Below are 17,219 nucleotides of genomic sequence, written 5' to 3' on the forward strand. Positions count from 1 at the left end.
CTAGGTAATTTAGTTAAGTGGGATGTGATATTTGAAATTGACACAATCCCTAGAAAATGCAGAGTGTGAGTTGTCTGAATTTATTGTAGAAAGTAACATGCATTTTTCAACATTTAGTAGGAATTTACTCTTGATTTATCTACCTGTATTATTAAAATTCTTTGTGCTGCATGCACACCTCTTCTGGCTACGTAAAAACAGGAAGACAGACAAACAAACAAAAGATTTATTAAACATACATTTGAGTTACTTTCAGAGTTTATGTGTTTGGGAAGGACAAAACCCAAGATAGCTTTTGAGAACTCAGTAGAAGCACATAGAAACTTTATTCTAGATTAGAGCACTGCTTTAACTGGCATCTTGCTCTACAATAAGATTTCAGTCTTGTCTTACTGTCCACATTAAACAATTCTGGGAGATTACTGTATTTCTAGCTCTGCTATGTCACATTTTACTTCTGGTAAGTGGGCAAGAACCATAGCCATGGCTGCAGAGGATCCACCTCTGTGTAATAAGGTGGTGGCACGAAAGGGCTGCAACTAAATATTTCAATGACTCTTCCATCCCTGACACTGCTATTCTATGAGAAAAATAGTGACTCTGTGGGAAGGCAATGATTTCATTAATTTTAAAAAGGTCAGTTTTTAAGTTTACTAGCATAGGAGAGTGGGCTCAGATAGTTTTAAAATACTTTCTAAAAAAGATGTGTAAAACTTTTAACTCTGAAATTGCATACATTTTTAGGAGTTGAGAGCTTGTTTTGAGGTCAGGTTTTAATCCTCTTTCTGTCACTTATTGGCTCTGTGAATTCGAACTTGCTACATTATCTGGGCTTTAGTCCTCTTATTTTGAACCATTCTTTGGTTATCCTGTTGAATATATAAATATATAAGTATTCACCAAGAGATATATATTTGCATCATTAAAACTTTAAACATGGCCAGAAAAAATTACTAATAGCAACACAAATCTTCTCCATCAACTATGTGATCCCAAAGCACCACATTTATTCTAACTTTCTAAAAGCAAAAATGCAGTCAGGGTGTTCAAAATGAGTTCTGTTTAGTTGAAGCCAGAGCCTGAATCCTGAGAACTCACTGGGAGTTGCTTTGAGGGCTCTGTCCTGGAGGACTTGTGAAGCCAAACTGGAAAAGCAGGATTTGGCTGCTCTTGGATTGTCCAGGAGCCACATGGGTGTGTCCTTTGAAACACAAGCCAAAGAGAGGAAAACAATTACCAAGTAGAGCGGGTTTAAGACGTTAAATAAACCAAATAACTTTTAACCTTTCCCTTAAAATTTTTATGCTTCTGCACTTTAAAATAGAAGAGGTTTCATAATAAAATCAACTATAATACATACTTGAGGAAATGAGCAACAACAACAAAAGGAAAAATACAAAGTATATAAAGAAAGAATCAGAAACAAGAATGAAGGGAGACTGTACATTGAATAAACTCCTAAGGATAAGTTGAGTCACCAGTTTCACTGAGTTTCTGGATAGATAGGTGATGAAAAAGAAAAAAACTAAGTCACATAAATCTTTTTTTTTTTTTTTTTTTTTTTTTGAGACAGAGTCTCTCTCTGTCGCCCAGGCTGGAGTGCAGTGGCTGTGATCATGGCTCACTGCAGCTTCTGCCTCCCAGGTTCAAGCGATTCTTCTGCCTCAGCCTCCCGAGTAGCTGGGACTACAGGCACCCGCTACCACACCTGGCTAATTTTTTGTATTTTTAGTAGAGACAGGGTTTCACAGTTTTAGCCAGAATGGTCTCGATCTCCTGACCTCATGATTTGCCTGCCTCAGCCTCCCGAAGTGCTGGGATTACGAGCCACAGTTTCGCTCTTGTTGCCCTGGCTGGAGTGCAGTGGCTTGATCTTGGTTTACCACAACCTCTGCCTCCCGGGTTCAAGCGATTCTCCTGCCTCAGCCTCATGAGTAGCTGGGATTACTGGCATGTGCCACCATGCCTGGCTAATTTTGTATTTTTAGTAGAGACAGTGTTTCTCCATGTTGGTCAGGCTGGTTTCCACCTCCCGACCTCAGGTGATCTGCCCGCTCAGCCTCCCAAAGCGCTGGGATTTGGTAGGCACCTGTAATGGCATGAGGCACTATGCCCAGCCGTCACATAAATCTTATAAGCAGAAAAGAGGAATCTGACTTTAGGGAAGGCATATATATATATATATTTTTTTTTTTTGCCTGATTTCTAAAAGAAAAATTTTCCATAAGACTTCATGAAAACGTAATCAAGTGACATTGTGGCCATGGGCAATTTTGCTTATCGGGTGCACTGGAATTTCCTGTCTGACTTACTTATTCCTAGATCCCTCCCTAGGAAGTTCTGACTGAGCAAGTCTAAGCATAAAAGTCTAGTGTGTCCTATAGTAGATTTTGCCTTAATCCAAAACACTTGTATAAAAATTAAGAATTCATAAAGTGACTTTCTATCCATTACCTCTTTTGATAATTTTAGTAATCTAGTGAGGTTCGTCCAAATTTGTTTTTAAGCAGGAAAGAAAATTTATACTTAAAATATCAAATGACTTAAGACACAAAAAAAGATGACTTGAATTCATATGGTTTTAAACAATGCAGGACAAATGGAGTTAAAATTTTAATTTTATTGAAAATATTAAGGCCAGTAAAAATCATGCCAATGTTGTTCAGTAGAGGCTGAGAGGTTCTCAGATGAACCAGGTATTCAGTTATTGGATATTTTTCCAAATACTGTACCTCTCTCTACTCATCATATCAGGTTGTGTGTAGAATCTCTTCTCTCAGAGTTCACCTTATTTGTAGAGCATTCATAATGCTTATCCCTTCCTCCAGATATTCCTTCTTATCTTTTCCAAGGCATTCCCAAGGCCCCTTTACACATAACTTTATCATTTCCTTCCACAGTTATGAGATACACAGAGCTATGTGATTGCTGAGTCCATAAACTTCTCAACAGCCAGCTAGTTATTCATTTTAGTAGCATTGGCTGATTGATATAGTAGGCATGGATTAAAGAAGCATTAAAGAAATGTGTAAAAAAAAAAAAAAAAAAGAGGGATCGGCCGGGAATGGTGGCTCACACCTGTAATTCCAGCATTTTGGGAGGCCAAAGGGGGGTGAATCACTGTCAGGAGTTCAAGACCATCATGGCCAACATGGTGAAACCTCATTTCTACTAAAAGAAAATACAAAAATTAGCCGGGTGTGGTGATGCGCACCTGTAGTCCCAGCTACTCGGGAGGCTGAGTCAGGAGAATCACTTGAACCCAGGAGGCAGAGGTTGCAGTGAGCCGAGATGGCACCACTGCACTCCAACCTGGGTGACAGAGTGAGACTCTGTCTCAAAAAAAAAAAAAAAAAATCAATGTTAATAAGAGAAACATAAGATCTATCTATCCAACTACCTATCTTAATTTAGGAAATTCTGGCTGCATGCCATGTCTCATGCCTATAATCGGAACAGTTTAGGAGGCTGAGGTGGGCAGATCACTTAGATCACTTGAGGCCAGGAGTTCAACACCAGCCTGGGCAGCATGGTGAAACCCTGTCTCTACTAAGAATACAAAAATTAGTCTCTCCCTTAGTTGCTTCCTTCTCCCTAGTTTAATGTTTTTTATATTACAACCCTAGATTGAGCCATTCCTCCCTGCTCATCAGGGCATCTTAGGTTGGTTCATGCATCAATTCCAAGTTTTTCATGTGCAGTTAAAAAATTTAAGGCATTAAGATTCCCTATATTTTAAAAATTCATAAGGAGAAAAGTGGGGCTCAGGCAGGTAAAGTGGCCTGACCACGGTTACATAACCATTAAGTGGCTGATTTAGAAGTTGAATTTACATCTTGTCTATGTCTTCTGTTCTTTCTGCTCCTCCATGTGGCCTTGCCTATTAGACTACATCATAGACCAGACCTGTAGGATGTACTCCAAGGATTTGGGGTGTGGGTACCAAAAATTATAGGTGTGTACCAGAAGCCGGAATGAAGGCAAAGTATTAGGACACCTGCAAGAGGCAGGCTGTTCTCTGAGAAGATGGGAATGAAGACATACAAACATAAGTGACTGAGTTTAAAAGCTTAATTGGCCTTAGGGTAAGAGTCAGGAGTGTCCGGGTTGGGCATGTTTTGATTTCAATGCCCAAGCCTGATTCTCATCCTTAGAAGCACATGGGAAAGGGTGGGCTAGGTTCCAGGGGAATATGAAAGTAGCTTTCTGAACTTACATTAATCACACCCAGGTTATGAAATGGAGCCAATGGGGAAAAGGAGCATTTCCAGACCAGATCACAAACAGAAGTTGGGAAAGGCCATGCTTCCTGAATATGCAGATAAAGTAACTCAACTAAGCAAAGGGATGGTGTTGTATTTCTATGAACATCTTGAGGTATGACTTAGATTACTTAGCTTAATCATCATTCTCCACTGCCTTCTCCTATACTATTCTGCTCTGTTTCCAGTAGCACTATGGCTTAGAGATACAGCACAGGCCTTGGAATCAGGCTGCTTAAATTCAGATTCTGTCTTCATCCTTTATCAATATAGCCACATTAGCAAACCTCCCTGAGCCTTCATTTCCTTATTTATAAAATTTAAGAATAATAATATCTATTTTGCATAGTGATTATGAATTAAATACTACAAGCACTTAGTCATTAATCACTTAGCTTAATGTCTAAAACAGAGTAAGAACACAGTTCATACCAGCTACTAATATTACTACTTTTCCAGATCTAACACTTTTGTTTTCGTATTTCAATATGCATTTTCAGGAGAGACCCGAGTAGGGAAAAAGCAAGTATTTCTGAGCACTCAAACTATATTGTTTGCCCATATATCTAACTGCGTGAGATAGAAAGTTTGTTATCCTTTCTCTTTGAATTAGGTTCAGCAAATTTCACTCTTCTTATGAGTAACTAACTGCATGATTACGTGGGTCCTTAGATTGCTAGTGCGTGCTCGCCCCTCATTTCACAGGCTGAACTTGTACAAAGCAAGTTCCTAGCAGATTTGTGACAGGAACCAGGTCTCCAAACTTGCCATCCTTATTCACTTCATCTCGCAGCTCTACCTCCTCTCTTAAGAAAATTTTATTATTAGAAACTTGTACATGATAAAAATACATTCATTTACAATTAATTTTTAAAAACTACAGTAAGAATTTTTTTTAAATGTACTTTTTCTGCTTGTAGGTAGACATGGGTAACCAAAATTATTAAATAAAACTGGACAGACTCTTTTTCCTTTGTCCAATACACTGTTATTTCAGTTGTAAATTTTAAGTGAAAAATCACCTGAGGATGTCACTTTGATGAATGTTTTCCTTCATTATCATCAAATTCCATAAATCCTCTTGAGAAAAAAAGAGAAAATAAGAATTACAATTGAGACTGAACAGGAGTGTTAGAATGATCACTAAGGTGCTGTATAATGTTTGAGCCACACTGTTCTTCTCTAGATTTTTCTATGTCAGAAAGAAATAAGACCTAAAATTTCTACATAGTTCATAGTGGGCAAGTAATTTATGCATAATTATCTTTTTGCACCTGCCAACAAACCCATTAGTTAGGTATCTATTCACACATAAACTCCATAAAGTCGTATATTTTGGTATATTTTTCCAGTAATATAACCCCAGCACTTAGAACAGTGCGTGGCAAATAGTAGAAATTAATAAATATTTGTTGAATGCATCTTTATTATCTCTTTTTATGTGTGAGAAAACCTTTGAAGCTTAAAGATTAAACAACCTGTCCAAAGCACATGGCTGGTAAGTTGCAAAAAAAAATTTAAAAATTTGGCTCTCCAGAGTCATTACTAAATGCTAGAAACATTATGCCCTATGGCTTAAGGACTGGGTACCAGGGTATCTGCTGAGATCGTAAAAGATAACTAAAATATGGTTTGTGAATTGCAGTCTAGTGGAGAAAACAGACAACTCAGATACAAGTAATTTAATACAATGTGGGGATAAAAGTTGTTATGAAGATTTCTGCAAAGGATTATGAAATCCCTGAATATGAAAAACTGAAATTTCTGATGTTAAGTGTCTATGACTTTTTTACAGAGTTTGTTTTTGAATTGGGCTTTAGAAAATGATTAGACTTGCCAAGTGAACAGAGTAGGGTTTTGGCTTTGGGGCTAGGCATTTTCAGCAGATGGAAAAATCACATGCACAGATATTGGGGGTTTATACAAACATGACCTGCTTTAAAACGAAACTCATTAGTCATTGGGGCTTCAGGTTGCAGAGGTGAGAAATGTGACTGAAAGATACACTGGCATCAGAGAAGGACATTTGACATCAGCCTAATGCATTTGCTTGAATTTTGGAGGCAATGGAAATTCATGAAAAACTTTCAAGCATGGCAGTGATATGACCAAATTTAAATTTTTTTGATATGAAGTTCTGGTAGTAGGTAGAAGATGAATTGATGAGACAGAAGGTGGAACTTATTAGAAATCCAATAAAAAGAGAGACAGAGAAAAGTAGAACTTATTAGAAATCCAACAAAAGGAACTTGGGAAAGAGATGATAAAGGACTCAACTTGACCAACTAGTCAGTGGAGCTGAGGAAGAGAAATGTATATAGGGTGCATATACATATACCTGAGGAAGGTATATAGGGTAGAATATTCAGCAATTCGATGAAGGTGGTGATGAGCAGGAAGGATTTGAAAAGATCCTTAGATTTCTGGATTCTGGGTGGATGATGACGTGACTTAATGAGATATGGAGGAAGGTTTTGAGTGAGATGATGGGCTTGGGTTTAGACCAGTGGAATTTGAAATAGTGGTAGAAAAACGATGGAATTTTGTAGCAAGCAATCAGTTATTCCATCTGGAGCTCAGGAAAAAATTGCAACAGAAATGTGAATTTGAAACTCATTAGATTATAGGCAGTGTTCCCAATGTGTAAACTGCAATGTGAAGAACCAAGCACGTTTGGAATTCTGAGGAACAATGACATTTGGAGGGCAGGTGCATGAAGAAAAGTCAAATAAAAAGAATGAGAAAGAATGGCTAGTGGTAGAGAGAGAACCAGGAAAATACATCATGGAACCCAGAGGGGAAAATATTCCCTGGAATTAAGGGCTCTCAAAGGGTGAGAGGAGTTAAGAATATGTATATTTTTCAGAAAAATGATGAGCAAAATGCAGTCTAGGTAGCTCCAAGCTGATTCAAAAGCAAATGGAGAGAATAATCCAGTCTATTCATTGTCCCAAAAGCATGTCTCTAGCATTTACTATGCATCTGACACACCACTTAGGCATCAGACATATTGGAGTAAATAAAGTAAAATTCCCACCTTTATGAATCATTGTTATTCCTCTCATTCTCTCTTCCAAATCAAATCTTGTTCAGTCATTCAAGGCCCAAATTACATCTTGCTTTTGCCATAGACACTTCCCTAAGCACACTGGACCCATTGAGAACTCCTTTTGCTGGAAACTGCCTGTGATCTTTGGCTGACATTTATCTTGCTAGGCATTTTTAGTTATTGCATTGTGCATTGGCTTAAATAATTTTACCATAAACACTGCAAATTATTTGAGGAGAAGGGATTAAGAGCCTAGACTTTTCCTTCACAATCTGTGTCCCTGCTTTGTACATGTTAAATGCTTAGCAAGACTTTCTGATGTCTCCTCCTATCCTCCACCCCCTATTTTGCTTATGGTCTTCCCTTGAACAGGGAGTTATGGGTGTGTCTTAGGTCCTGGCTCTACCACCCGCAGATTTATCTCTTGAGCAGATATTGCTGTGTCTTTGAGGAAAGATCCTTCAGGATTTCTCAGTCAAATTGAGATAGATGGGCTTTAGGTCTGATCTGCAAGATATCTTTCCTTAAATAATTAATTCAAGTGCCTGACACTATATGCCAGGTACTGTGCTCTTGCAACCAGTCAGGTGATCTGGTCTCTACTTTCACTTAGCTACTTGATTAAAAATAAATAAGTCATTTTGGATGGTAACAAATATTATGACACTGTAACAAGGTAAAGTGATAGAGAATAACAGGCAGTGGGAATGGAAGAAGACAGTATTAACAAGAATGGTCATAGAATAGTTTCTGAGGAAGTGACTTTTAGATTAGCTGCAAGATCAAGAACTAGTCATGAGAAAAGGAGAGTATTTTAGGAAGGAGGGAGAGCAAGGGAAGACAGCCTGAGATGGTAATAATTTCTAGCAACAGAAAGAAGGCCATTTATTCAGAATGTAATGAGGGAAAGGGAAACCAGTAGATGAAGGGCCATTTCTGAGCCTAGAGTGGACAGCAATTCTTTAGCATATCGGAGAATCGACTCTTAAGGGTAACACAGAGAAAAATGTCCTATTTTATACTTGGAAAATTCCGTAGGGAAGGAATGAAAATAACTATTAGTGTTCTAACTCCTTGCCTTGCTGTGTGAATGTAACAATACTAATTCAACTGGAGTCTAATCTTTAATTTGAATGTAATGTGTGGTGCTCCTATTGTTGGCCTATGACTTTCCTTCTTGTTTACATTAAGTCTTGGAAAAATAACAGTTGCAAAAGCAACCACAATAGGAAATGTAACAATTAAAAAAAACACCTGTGAGTTTTAAGAATTTGTGGAGAAGGATTGCCTGTAGAACACTGCCCAATCAGATGACAATCTATCCCTTTAAGCAGATCAGAGTTTACAAAACCCCTGATTACTCCTACATGGAAGTGGTTCTTAATCTGCTATTGGTTAAAGACCCCTTTGAAAATCTAATAGAAGTCATGAACATTTTCCCCGGGAAAATGCAAAAATCAATCAATCAATCAATCAATCACACTGACACAAAATATTAATAAAAATGTAAAGGCTTTGTGGATCTTTAAGGCCCATCCATGCAACCCAGAACATCTGATCAAGGCATGGCTTTTGAAAATTTCTGTATATCAGAATTACCTGAAAAGCTTGTTGAAAACCATATCCATGGCCTTGTCCCCAGAAAGATGCAAAATGGGATGCAGAAATCTGCATTTTTAAAAATAAATTCCCCCAAGGGATTCTGTATCAGGTGGGTATACCACACCTAGTCAAACTCTGCTTAAGGACCTATATGGGAGAAAATTAGAGAGCAGAGGCTTAGAGCAGTGGAAATTGAAAGCACCTGGAAATTCGGAAGAGTGAATTTCATCTTGGAGAACTGAAATTTGGGAGATTAATATGGGGAGAATAAAGCATACAGTGAAGTAGTAGTGTCAAATCAGAACTATGTAGGCAAAAATAATATGTATTGGGAATTAGACACAGGCTTGGAAGCAGGCTGAGAACATTGGGAAGACTCTGGGATTGGTGATCTGCCCGAAGGCAGTCTCTCATGATGAAAACCAACACTCATGTTGAGAGGTTCTCTAGATTGTCTTTAAAGAGAGGTTATCTACTGTCTCTGCTAACCTTCTTGAGCTACTCAAGCTAGAAAATATAGGCAGGACTCCTCACACCCATCACTAACGAACGTATCACTACCTCTTACCTTCATCACATAATCACAGTGCTTACAAGGGGCGGACCATCTATTATTTTAACTTCACAGTTAAAATATGAGCAAATAGAGGCCTTCAGAGTGGGAGGGCCTTGTTCAAGACCGCCTAGTAAAATAGCAACTGAGTTAGGATCAGAACTTGGCTTTTTGTTCCTTAGTCTAGTGTTCTTCCTCCTCCCTATTTGCTCCTGAGATTAAAAAAAAAAAAAAAATCCTGTATGGAACCACTTGATGGGATTGTGCTTTCCCCCAAAAAGCTCAGGGCAATTGATTCAGATGCAAAATATATTTTAAGTAGGCAACATTTTTCAATGAAAAATAACACATTTACTTATGCCACAAATTTTGTTTCTCATATATTTTAATGCCATGTGGTCATTGTGTGGTCATTATCAACAGAGAACTGGACAAAAAGCAACGTTTTTCTCAGTGCTTACGTGCTCCTGGACATGGAGCGGAGTATGAACTCGACTGCATTCTCAATGATCTCTGTGCCCAGGAGGCTTAGGAATTTGGGGAAGTCTGGCTTTGGGTCTTTGCCCGAATCATCTGGCTTGTCATCTGGCTTGTCTGGTTTGTCGTCTGAAAAACAGAACAGAATCTCAGAGGTGATTCTCAGCAACAAAGAAGGAATCATTCTTTCTGTGTGGGGAACGCTTGGGATTCTTTCTGACCCACTCACAAATTTCATAGCCTTATATGGTTATATTCATCGAACATTTAATGCCTGTCTGGATAAAATCTTCACATGCATTATCTCATTTATTTGTAAAACAAACAAATAGACCGACTGATATTGATACTTAGGTAGACACTGGCACCGCCTGGTGAGTGAGAAAACCGAAGTTCCCAGAGGCTAAGTACTTATCCCAGAGTTAAGCAGCCAGTAAGTGCCAGTGCCAGGACTGACATACAGAATGTCTGTTTTTCCATATGATCTCCATGTCCATGGTAATAATAACGTTAAAGATAAATTATTAACTGGGTGAGGTGGCTCATGCCTGTAATCCCAGCACTTTGGGAGGGTGAGATGGGAGAATTGCTTGAGGCCAGGAGTTTGAGACCAGCCTGGGTAACATAGTGAGACTTCCATCTCTACAAAAAGTAAAAAGTAGCCAGGTGTGATGGTGCACACCTGTAATCCCAGCTACTTGGGAGGCTGAGGCAGGAGGATCTCTTGAGCCCAGAAGATAGGGGCTGTAGTGAGCCATGATCATTCCACTGCACTCCAAGCCTGGGTGACAAAGTGAGACCCTGTCTCTAAGAAATAAAATAAATAAATAAAAATGAAATATCAATGGGTAACATTTGTTGAATACATGCCTATGACGATCTACATGGATTGTCTTATTTTATCCTCATAGCAATTCTACAAGGTAGGAACAATTATCCCAATTTAAAGGTAAAGTAATATAATTTGAGAGATGTTTAGAAACTGGTTGAATGTCACACAGTAAGTGGCAGAAATACAATTCAAACCCATGTCAGTTTGGCATTAAAATTTGGATTCTAAAGTACTCTATGATGAGCTGCACAGTCTTTGATGGAAAAGTTATGCAATTTGCACTTCTTTTAGAAGATTCAAAATAGTATAACAATAATGATGACAAAGAAATTCTCTCCCTTGCATATCACATAGTAGTTTCATAAATAGTGATTTTACAAATGTTGTGTAATTTTATCCTCTGAGCCATCTTAGAGAGTATGCACTTTTTAGCTCACTGAACTGAAAAGTGAAAAGATTAAGAGGCTTACAGAAGACCTCATAGACAGTAAGAAAAATGCTGGGACGATAACTGCAGGCCTCTTACACTAGATTCTTAAGGGCCCATTGGAATGAGGGCCAAGGATCCAGAGTGAGGTTGATTATATTCAAGGTCCCTTAGGGGCTTTTTGACTTTGCTTGATTGTCTTTATTCCCAGGAGATGAGAAGAGATGGAAGAGTGACAGTAGCTACATGTGGTCGCCCCTCTGAGCCCTGGTCACAGGATAAAGTGGGACTTTTATTTTTTAATTGTATTGTATCCTGACAAGTAATGTTACCAGACTGGGTAAATAAAAATACAGGATGCCTAGTTAAATTTAAATTTCAGATAAACAACAAATGCTTTTCTGGTACTATAAGAAAGATCCATGCAATAATTAGGACACCCTGATGCTGAAAGATTATTCATTGTTTATCAGAAATCCAAATCTAACTGTGTTTCTTGTATTTTATCTGGTAACCTCAGCACAAGTTTTAACTCAAGAAGTCCCAACTTCTAGACAGTGTACCCCTGACTTTGGATAAAGGAGATGTAACTACCTTTTGTGTGGAGGCTGCCAAATTATGTCAGAAACTTTACATCTATATTATATCCTAAAATGGAAACTATTAGTAAAAAAGATTGGCAGGCAATTCTATGAGCATTTATTGTTTATTATGACAAAATTAAAGATTTGATAGAAGCACCAGTTTGGGACATTTAACCAAAATCAATATACTAATCATCACCTATTCATATATCCAATTATTGGTTCCTTCATTCAAAAAGTATTTTTGAGCCTACTTTTTTAATGTTTTATTTTTGAAACAGGGCTTCACTCTCTCGTCCAGGCTGGAGGGCTATGAAGTGATTACAGCTCACTGCAGGCTCAACGTCCTGGGCTCAAGATGTCCTCCCACCTCAGCCTCCTGAGTAGCAGGGACGACAGGCGTATGCCACCACAGCTGGCTAATTCTTGTATTTTGTGTAGAGATGGGGTTTCGCCATGTTGCCCAGGCTGGTCTCGAACTCCTGGGCTTGAGTGATCTGCCCACGTCGGCCTCCTGAAGTGCCGGGGTCACAGGTGTGAGCCATCGTGCCTGGCCTGAGCCTACTGTTATGTGCATAGTTATGCTAAGAGTCAAGGTAAAAAAAAAAAAGACAACTATAGATATGACCTTCACATAAAGTGCTGGGCAACCCAGGTGCTCAGAAGGATTGGTTTGTTTTTATTGTGGGAAGGAGGCGGAAGCGGAACTCATGTGTAAGGTGCCTATCGTGCAGGTACTGCATCAGTGCTTTCAGCACATGCCTTAATCGTCATTCAGCTCAGCAGTGGTATCACAGTTACAGCAGAGAAGACAGATGCTCAGGAAAATTAAATGACTCACCTGAAATCACTCATCTAGAAAGTGGCTGACCCAGGGTTTGAACCTAATTTTTTTTTAACTCCACAAAGCACATTATTCACATTGTATAATACAACCTCCAAACAATTGTTCTGTAAAGACATTTGCCAAGTGCAAAGCAGTAATTTCTTGCATGAAAGATGAGATTTTTTTCTCCTGTGTTTCTATCTGGCTACTTGCAAAATAAATTCTATTGACTTGTTATTTTAATATGACACTAAAACCTGGCTTTTCAAGATGCAAGAAGCCTGGGATTGGAGTGGGTGGAAATCAAAATCTTGGCCTTAGCTTGTGAACCCCATATATATTGAGAGGTATTAAAGTGTGATGGATTGCATGCTCTGGAGTTTTATAGATCTGTCTGATTCCTGCCTTTAACAAAAAATTAGCCATGTAAACTTGCACACAGTGCTTAACTTTGCATCTCTCAGTTTCCTCATATGTTGTCAGGATTGAAAGATATTTTATATATTATATATATATATACACACACATACATATATCTATATTATATATACATACATATATCATATATATACCACTTATCATAGTACCAATCCCAAGATAAACTTACCTTATATAAATAAATAATAAATGAAAGAATGAATAAATAAATGTTATCTGTTTTATTGTTACTATTAATAATAATAGCAGCAAAATGATTTATAATTCACTTTCTCCTCTAGTGCTTTAGAAGATAATATAAATTTTAAAAATGCTATTAAAATATTAAACGATTGATATCCTAGAAACAATCTTCAAAGTCAATAGTTTAATATTTTCTTTTTTTAAGTATTATATGGGATAGCCTTTATTTACAGTAACTACCTTGTTGAGTTTCTTAGTGAATGTGAATATAATGTTCTTAATAAACAGTATTGCTGATATTTGTAGAGTTTTAATAGTTTACAAAGTAATTATAAAAGCATATTCATTTGACCTGGTGAAGTTGATACTTATCCCGTTTTACAGATAAAGAAACTGAGGTTCAAAGCAGTGAATGATTTAACCAGTTTCAGAGTTTATAAGAGACAGGGTGGTGACTGCCCTTGGTATCAAATCTCTCCTTTCACTTCACTGTAGTGATTTCTTTAGGAGTAGAATGGACTGAATAATATCCGTGGCCATGTCTAGAGTAATTCTGTTGTAATGTCTGTCTGTGTGTTCTTCAGCCAAGTTACATTCAAAGGATTCTGTCACTAAATGTTTGCACTCCCTCTGTTTTCTGGTCTATCATTCTGAATGGAGCTCACAGACTTTTGCAGACAAACAATAAATTAATGAGAAGGCAGCATACAGCATGAGCTTCTATGTGCTTGGAAAAGGTGGGAAATAAATAGTTGCTCGATAATAGTAGAAAGAATCTGGGAACCTAGGTTTCACTCCCAGATGCCACTTTCACCTGTATGTATGTTCAAGTAACTTGCCCTCTGCAACCTGTTTATTAACCTGCAAAAAGGAAAATGATAAAACTGTACATGTTTACATCATTGGATTACTATGAGAACCAAATGAGATTATACATGACAACAATAGCAGGTAGTATTTATTGCATGCTTACTATCAATCAGGTACCCCTCCAATTTGTTTCATTCCTTTTATTTAATTTTCATGATAACTTTACGAGAAAGTTAAATGTCCCCATTTATATGTGAGGCCTAGAGAGATTGAATAGCATTCCTAAAGTCACATTTCTGGTTAGTGGTAGAGCCAGGTCTAGGAGTTTTATTCCAGAGTACATATTCTTCACCAATTAACATTATTAGGTATAATTATCAAAAAATAAATGCCAGTCAGCTCCCATGGAATTTATACTAGAATAGTGTCATTATATCATAAGAGCACATAAAAAATTTCAAACTTCATACATCCACTGAAAATAGAGGCTAGGTTTTTATTAAAATTCTACTTTCTTTGTGTTAGAAGATACACCTCTTGTCTCCCAGGCCAGTGCTCTTTCTGGAGTGCCCAAAGACCCCTTCTTTCTTTTATGTTCTGAATCAGTGCCATCAGCTTTCTCTAGTCACTGCTAACTACTGAACAATTCATGGGCTGTGATCAGAAGCACTTACCTGCATAGCAGGTCAGGATTAAGACAAGCAGTCCCAGGACAACTGTTAGGCGAAGTACTGAGACAGCCATTCTGGTAGCACGGGGTATTCGTGCAGATAAATTGTTCAGATACATGTGAAACAATGCTCCATTTATAGGGCATAGATAGGTGACATCATCTGCTTTGGAATTTAGATTGTTGCACAAGATGTCTGCACAGCTTGCTTTTGGATCTGTACTAATGAGACATACCCTATCATTCAAACCAAACATTTTACATATAGGGAAAGAAAAACCCTCTTGATTTTTAAAATTTGTATGTATAAAGGGTTCTGGAGTGAATCTCTTGAGGCTAGTTTCAAGGCCAGCATTGATAATTAAAGGGATATCAGGTAGAATTGCTCGTCAGTGCCAAGCAGCAGGCAACAAATCAGATTGGCAAGGCAAGCCTACACCCTCCCTTTACACTCTATGCCTTCCCTCATGCTCTGGGACAATCCCTTGTTCCCACATGGGCATGCCCTTTCACACCCCATGCCTCTGCTCTTGCTCTTCCTTCTTCCTCAGATACCCTCCTCCTTGTCTCCCTTCGGATCACTCCTACGTATTCCTCAGTTCAAATGGTCCTTCTTTGTGATACCTTCATGATAACCACTCCACCCTTCTCCAGGCAGTTTGTTACTTCATCATCTGCCCTATAGCACACTTGACCCCATTGTATAAGAACTAAGTGTTGGCTGGGCGCGGTGGCTCACGCCTATAATCCCAGCACTTTGGGAGGCTGAGGTGGGCGAATCACGAAGTCAGGAGTTCAAGACCATCCTGGCCAACATGGTGAAACCCCGTCTCTACTAAAAATTCAAAAAATTAGCTGGTCGTAGTGGCAGATACCTGTAATCCCAACTACTTGGGAGGCTGAGGCAGGAGAATTGCTTGAACCCTGAGAGGCGGAGATTGCAGTGAGCCGAGATCACACCACTGCACTCCAGCCTGGGTGACAGAGTGAGACTCTGTCTCAAAACAAACAGAAAACGACAACATAAACTGTCTTATTTATTTTACTTTTATTTTTCTCTTTTTTTTCCATCAACTTTTATTTGAAGTTCCAGGCTACACATGTAGCCAGCAGGATGTGCAGGTTTGTTACATAGGTAAACATGTGCCATGATGATGATTTGCTGCACAGATCAACCTGTCACCTAGGTTTCTTTCTTTCTTTCTTTCTTTCTTTTTTTTGAGACTGAGTCTCACTCTGTTGCCAGGCTGGAGTGCAGTGGCGCCATCTCGGTTCACTGCAACCTCCGACTCCCTGGTTCAAGCGATTCTCCTGCCTCAGCCTCCCTAGTAGCTGGGACTACAGGCATGTGCCACCATGCCCAGCTAAGTTTTGTATTTTTAGTAGAGACAGGGTTTCACCATGTTGGCCAGGATCATCTCAATCTCCTGACCTCGTGATCTACCCGCCTCAGCCTTCCCAAGTGTTGGGATTACAGGCGTGAGCCACCGTGCCTGGCTGGCACCTAGGTATTAAGCCCAGCATCCATTAGCTATTCTTCCTGATGCTCTCTTTCCCCTTGAAACCCTGACAGACCCCAGTGTGTGTTGCTCCCTTGAATGTGTCCATGTGTTCTCATAGGAGAACTAAGTGTTTTAACAGCTCTCTTCTCTTTCAGCTTGTGGATCCACTTATTTGTTTATTGGCAAAATATTGTACATATTCGTGGTGCACAATATGATGTTTTGAAATATGCATATATTGTGCAAAGGCTATATCTGGCTATTTAATACCCAGACTACTCATATTTATCTTTTTTTGTGTGGTGAGAACACTTAAAATCTGCTCTCTTAGCAATTTTCAAGTATACAATACAATGTTATTAACTATAGCCACCATGATGTAAAATAGATGTCTCAAACTCATTCCTCCTATTTAGCTCAAATTTTATATCTTTTGACCAACATCTCCCCAATCCCTCCCACTACCCAACTCCCAGTCTCTGGTAACTATCATTCTACTCTTTGCCTCTGTGAGTTCATCTTGTTTAGAGTCTGCATGTAAATGAGATCATGTGGTATGTATTTGTCTTTCTTTGTCTTTCAGTGCCTGGTTTATTTCATGTAACATCATGTCCTCCAGGTTCAACTGTGTTGCAAATGATAGAATTTCCTTCTTTTTTAAGGCTCTATAGTAAATAGTATTCCAGTGTATACATATCATGGTTTCTTTTTCTATTCACTTGTTGATGGACACTTAGGTTGATTCCTAGCCTGTAGGTCTCAAGAGAAGAATGTTTTATTACTGCTGAATCCTCATGGAGCCTACTCTATTGCCTGGTCTTGGTCTCACCTTTGACTTCACCTCCTCTGAAAGTTTGTTCCGGTTTTTCCAAACAGAGATAGATGATCCTCTGATGTACCTGCTAGGTCCTTTTTAAATGTCTTTACCAATAGGCTGTAGGCGTCTCGAAGGCAAAACTATCTTTTTTAGAGTTGAATACATATTAACTGAGGCACATGGCAAA

The 17,219-nt window shown here is 38.6% G+C and overlaps 1 protein-coding gene across 1 annotated transcript; it reads right to left on the reverse strand.

Moving 5' to 3' along the window:
* Nucleotides 1-983: 983 nt before the first annotated feature.
* On the reverse strand, nt 984-14,824 carry C4H5orf46 (chromosome 4 C5orf46 homolog). The gene is made up of 4 exons (XM_003829062.5): nt 14,718-14,824; nt 9,928-10,072; nt 5,285-5,342; nt 984-1,201 (listed from the first exon to the last, which is right to left on the reverse strand). The coding sequence occupies exons 1-3, from the start codon at nt 14,785-14,787 to the stop codon at nt 5,294-5,296; spliced, it is 264 nt and encodes an 87-aa protein (XP_003829110.1). The 5' UTR covers nt 14,788-14,824; the 3' UTR covers nt 984-1,201; nt 5,285-5,293.
* Between the last annotated feature and the right edge of the window lie 2,395 nt (nt 14,825-17,219).

This window comes from Pan paniscus, chromosome 4, assembly GCF_029289425.2.
Source record: "Pan paniscus chromosome 4, NHGRI_mPanPan1-v2.0_pri, whole genome shotgun sequence".
Lineage (NCBI taxonomy): Eukaryota > Metazoa > Chordata > Mammalia > Primates > Hominidae > Pan > Pan paniscus.

Bases quoted from the DNA above. Each gene is read 5' to 3' on its own strand.
- C4H5orf46 (XM_003829062.5), bottom strand. From the start codon at position 14,787: ATGGCTGTCTCAGTACTTCGCCTAACAGTTGTCCTGGGACTGCTTGTC. The intron at 10,073-14,717 runs GTAAGTGCTTCT...TCTGTTTTTCAG, and splicing joins AATCCTGACCTGCTATGCAG to ACGACAAACCAGACAAGCCA. The intron at 5,343-9,927 runs GTAAGCACTGAG...TTTTTTCTCAAG, and splicing joins CGCTCCATGTCCAGGAGCAC to AGGATTTATGGAATTTGATG.